General features: G+C 37.1%; 1 protein-coding gene across 3 annotated transcripts; it reads left to right on the forward strand.

Annotated features, from left to right (window-relative positions):
* LOC113303653 (uncharacterized transporter jhp_1155-like) lies at positions 1-4,257 on the forward strand. 3 transcript variants are annotated; one of them, XM_026552720.1, is made up of 11 exons: positions 8-435; positions 586-739; positions 872-1,046; positions 1,247-1,362; positions 1,927-1,986; positions 2,690-2,843; positions 2,961-3,027; positions 3,115-3,186; positions 3,336-3,401; positions 3,551-3,690; positions 3,811-4,257. In XM_026552720.1, the coding sequence occupies exons 1-10, from the start codon at positions 211-213 to the stop codon at positions 3,683-3,685; spliced, it is 1,224 nt and encodes a 407-aa protein (XP_026408505.1). In that variant the 5' UTR covers positions 8-210; the 3' UTR covers positions 3,686-3,690; positions 3,811-4,257. The 3 variants fall into 3 exon arrangements, with proteins under 3 accessions (XP_026408498.1, XP_026408490.1, XP_026408505.1); XM_026552713.1 differs by having other exon boundaries at positions 1-435; positions 2,961-3,186; positions 3,847-4,257; XM_026552705.1 differs by having other exon boundaries at positions 3-435; positions 2,961-3,186.
* Positions 4,258-5,184: the final 927 nt, after the last annotated feature.

The raw sequence follows: 5,184 nt of genomic DNA on the forward strand, positions 1-5,184 counted from the left end.
GTCAGCAAAATACAGAGAGATCATCAATATCATCAACTCAACAACCGTTCAGATGTCCACTTCATACAACTAGAGACAGAAGAGAGAGATCCATACTTCATAGGAGTCGTCTTCTCAAAATTAACTTCTGTAGAACCAATGAATGCTTGAATTTTCGATTCAGCCGTTGTAATAAAGAATTAGGGGTTTTGGTTGGTGAATAAGAAGGGTATGGAGATATTGTCACCATCATCGATATCGTCGTCTGTAGAAATGAGTAATGGTGGTGGTGGTGGAGGAGGAGGAGGAGGAGAGCATGTTATTGAGCTGGTTAATAATAGTACCGATGCAGAAATTTCATCCTTAACTGATGAAATTGCGCCTCTTTTACCACAAGTTGACAAATCTAAGATCAATATCTTTACTCTCTCATATCCTCGTAGAAAACAAAGTAAGGTAATCAATCAATCTCCTCCGGATTCAAAAGTTACTTCGTTTTTATCTATTTTCGCCTCTTTAATAAGAGAATTTCTTGATGCTAGTATTTGATTTTGAAATAGAAATAGTATTGGATCATGTTCAATTTTAGGTTTAATTGCTGTGCAGGAGAGAGTGGTGAAATCTGGGGAGGTGGAGGTAGCATTGTTTAATCAATTTGTTTCCTGGGCATGGAGTGGATCCAAGTACTCGGGTTTATTGTGCATGGCATTATCTTCCTTAGTATATTGTGTCATGGATATCCTATCAGATATTTTCACAGGTTAGGAGACTTATTACTAACTGCTTATAAAGAGGGTAGACAGGAAATAATTTCATTCAAGTATGTATAGTGAGCTGTTTCTTGTTATTCGAGTGAGATACTGATGCGTTTTTGATGATTTTGAATTGGCAGTTGAAGCAATTCCTTTGTTTGAAACTATATTTGCAAGATGTACAATTGTTATGATCTTGTCATTAGTATGGTTGAGAAAGACTGGACAACCAATTTTCGGACCAGCAAATGTAAGGCATCTTCTGGCTTCAAGAGCCCTGATAGGATTTCTATCGTTGTTCAGTTTTATATATAGGTGAGTGATTTACTAGTCTGACTTGGATATAAAGAATTATTTTTTTGTAGTTCCTTTACTTTTGGCAGAAGCTTTTCTGGGGGCACTGTTTTTGCACTTATATTGTTAGACCAAAATGTACCATGCCACACTCTATATAAATTAAAATGGAGATGACAATTCAACCTTATTTTCGGCTTTCTCTATGTTATGTCTTTCAGTGTACAAAACCTTCCTCTGTCCCAAGCTATAGTGCTGAACTTCACAACTCCAGTTATGGCTTCAATTGCAGCGAGAATATTTCTGCAAGAGAAGTTGAAATTCACAGATATTGGAGGTATGGGTCATGATATTGAGCTTCCTAGATCCATAGGTTACTACCTGCTCCAACATTTGGACTGCCAGTACTAAAATTTGATTTCACTCTACTATTCTTGGAACTATGGGTCCCTAGTACTGACACTAGTCTTTAGCTAACTGGATATACTAGTGTATCCAGGTAAAACTTGTCTCTGTTATCCACAATGTTCAATAGAAATACAGTCCTTCGATAAATTCAAAAAACATTGTATGTGGATCACTTGCTTGTTAATAATTGGTGCAGGAGCTATATTTCTTTTTGCTTTATAAATAACGAAGCTGCTAGAGATACACCAACATCTTGCCCCAACTTCTTACCCCCCTATATGTCAGCTATATCCACCTTAGATTTCATCCTCACCCTACCCCACCAGGGAAAAACAGGGGGTCCGCTTTAAAAGTGAGCCAATTAAAAGTTGACACATAGGGGTGTAAAAATTTTGGGGTATAAACCCGGTGTATACATAGCATTTTTGTGTAAAGAACTGTTTGTCAACACAGATGAAGTGATAATTTCTGATGTATCTGGTCCACTTGTCAGGTCTAGCATGCAGTTTCTTCGGCCTGCTTTTTATTTTCAGACCGATGCTTATAGCGCAAGGTATGGTTCATGGGAATGTACAGCTCTTAATTTGTACGAAGATTGTGTTGCTTGGTTCAGCTCTATGGTACTTCTTATATAAATGTCTGTTTTATGTGCTTCTCTGCAAAGACTGTTCTCATTATAAATAGATTTATGCCTCTCTTCTGCTAGGAACTAGGAAGGATGTGATACTCCACTATTTTTAAAAGCGGAACTGGGATCAACATTTGCATGATAACATAGGGTGTGTCACCTGCCTGAGATGATTTTTCTTCTCAGGGGTTGAAAATTCCCACAAAGTGGCGGACTTGTTTGCGTTATTATTGTAAGGTTCGGATTATAAATAGATTTACACCTCTCTCTCTTCTTCTAGGAACTAGGATGGATGTGATACTCCACTTTTTTTAAAAGCAAAATTATTGAACTGGGACCTACATTTGCCTGAATCATGATAACATAGGGGTGTCGCACCTGCCTGAGATGATTTTCTTCTTACGAGTAGAAAATTCCCACATAGTGGGGGACTTGTTTGCATTATTATCATAAGGTTCGGAGTTGGTCCCTTGGATGGGAACGTACTGCCTACTGGCAAATGGCTTTTATGGCTGAGGCTTATCTGACATGAGCATGCTTCAACTTAATTTTAGATTGTGCCTTGACAGATGCAAAGTTGACACTTTTACACTTGAGATGAACAACTTGTTTCTGTTTTTATACACAGGAGGGATAGCTCAAACCACAGAATTAGGCAATAGTTATATTGTTAGGGTAAACCACCCGTTTTTTGCTGTGCTAGTCGGTTTATTCTCATCAATTACTGGTGGGATCAGCTACTGCCTCATCCGAGCTGGAGCGAAGGCATCTGATCAACCTGTGTAAGATACTCATCATGTAACTTGCATTTAAGTTTTTTTCTGTTCAGAATTTTAAATAGTCAAATACTTGAATTTGTAAAAGCTATTTTCTTAGTGTAATATCCTCTCCTGTCGCAGTGTTACCGTGTTTTCGTTCAGTCTAGTGGCTTGTCCTGCTGCAGCAGTATCTACATTCCTCTTGCAGGTAACATTGAGAAATATAGTTGAGACTTTCTCTAAATTCTTTAAACTATATGATGATCATGTGTTACATGTTATTCTATTTCTACAGAGTTACGTCCTGCCTAGTTTCTCTTCGATTTTTCTCATGGTAGTCCTTGGTACATTTGCCTTCTTTGCGGAGGTAATCTTGCGTTATTAGCTCAAATTAACTTAACCTGAGCAGATGCATGTCGTACGAATCAAAACTTTTTTTTTCTACATATATAAGACATCTAAAGACCCAAAAACTACCTAGCATAACCTAATGTCTTAACTTTTTATCACTTGCAGGTGCTTTTAGCACGTGGTCTTCAGCTTGAAAAAACCAGCAAAGTTGCAAATATGCATTACATCGAGGTATTCCCAATTGTTCTAGCTTCTTCAATATACAAACAGAAAGTAACGGAACAGTCATAATGGCTGTTTCACTTGTACAGTAGCTATTTTTGTAGGTGCTTACTTTCTTCCCTCCAGGAAATAGTGACTAAAACTTTTCATGGTTACAGCCTCTCTTGTTGCAACTAGCGGGCATGGGTTTGTCAAGGCTAACACCATCATTTGGAAGACTCGTTGGTTGCTTGCTTATTTTAGTTTCAGTATGTTGCACAATATGCTTTGGACCTGAGAAAGAAATTGAATGAAACAGGTACAACATGATTTATTCTTTTTACAGACATGTAATGTTTACACCTGAGGGGTCATGCCCTTTGCTGGCCGAGATTGTGTTCTTTGCTAATCAGGTTTTGTGCAATTTTGCTCAATTCAGTTGTAGGTGACTGGCCATTTTCTTGTCTTTGCTTAGTCAAGCAGGGTTGAGGTCTCCATAGCAGCTGTGCCTTAACGTAGCGCAGATTTTCCTGCTGTTTTGACCTTAAAACAAAACAGTCATCCATTTATAGTAAGATGCATCATTTCGAGGTGAAAATGCTGATTGTCGACGACAATTCGTATCAAACCTTGAAGATCATTATCGTATCAGGCCTTGAAGATCATTGCTTGAAGTGACTCTATCGTGTCAGGCCTCGAAGATACCTGTACAAGGAATCACAAATATTGTAACCTGACATTCAGAATGAGTGTTGTTGATAGAAGATTGATTCAGAAATTCCAGTAAAATGCCATTATCTTAAAGTTTCTTAAAATTTCACAATAATGAAAATTGAGTTCGTAAGACCATTGCCACGAATGAAACATATTAAAACAATAACAATTAGATAGGACTGTTTTCTTTCTTTCTATTTTGCTTAATTACAACCAAGGGAAATACAATTTGCCTTTATAGCTGTCTTTTGTTGTTATAATAATACCTAGCTTCATTGGGGTAATACCCAAATTGATTGGGGTATACCTAGTGAGACAAAAGCCAGATCATTTTGAAGTAAAACAGGCCACCCCTTAACCTTATATTTTCTAAATGGCTAATGTACCCTTGTTTAATTAACACTAAAAGTTCTGATTAGGTAAATTAATTGAGTTTAGATGAATTAATTGAATAGATTAAAACTTATGAATTTAAGTTATCAAATTTTGTTTTTGATTGAACTAATGTGGGAAGATTTTTGATGAAAAAAAATTGTTTTGAGAATTTTTTTTGCAACGGAAATGAAAACATACTACCCAAACACTTCTAAAAAGGGGATTGCAAAGCTGATGTGTGAAATCATACTCAAAATTAAAGAAAAAAATCAACACTTTCAGTTCTGAAACTATGAAAAGTCGGCAGGATCGACGAATGAAGAACATGACTATATCCGGCCGGCAAGGTCGGTGAATGAAGAAGATGCCGACTTTATTATTTTTGACACACAGGAGATTGTTGTAAATGTTTCACTGATCGACATCTTATTGATTTTTTACCTTGCCGGCTACCTTATAGTCGGCAAGGTCGACCAAAAATACCTTGCCGACTATAGGATTTTTGGCATACAGAGAAAGGTGTTACAAATGCATAATTAGTCGGCAAGGTTTTAATTTCATAACCTTGCCGACTAAACTATAGTCGGAAAGGTTCAAGTTCTTGGTCGGCAAGGTTCAAATTTTCAAGTTCTTAGTCGGCAAGGTATAAGGATGAATACCGTGCCGCCCTGTAAATATTACTTTCAGAAACAAAACTCTTTGAAAATTCGGCATGCTATTCATC

This window comes from Papaver somniferum, chromosome 1 (genome assembly GCF_003573695.1).
Source record: "Papaver somniferum cultivar HN1 chromosome 1, ASM357369v1, whole genome shotgun sequence".
In the NCBI taxonomy this organism is placed as follows: domain Eukaryota; kingdom Viridiplantae; phylum Streptophyta; class Magnoliopsida; order Ranunculales; family Papaveraceae; genus Papaver; species Papaver somniferum.

Coding starts and splice junctions, on each gene's coding strand:
- LOC113303653 (XM_026552713.1), top strand. CDS start 211: ATGGAGATATTGTCACCATCATCGATATCGTCGTCTGTAGAAATGAGT. Junction 1,363..1,926: donor GAAATTCACAGATATTGGAG/GTATGGGTCATG, acceptor TCCACTTGTCAG/GTCTAGCATGCAGTTTCTTC. Junction 3,402..3,550: donor CAAATATGCATTACATCGAG/GTATTCCCAATT, acceptor TCATGGTTACAG/CCTCTCTTGTTGCAACTAGC.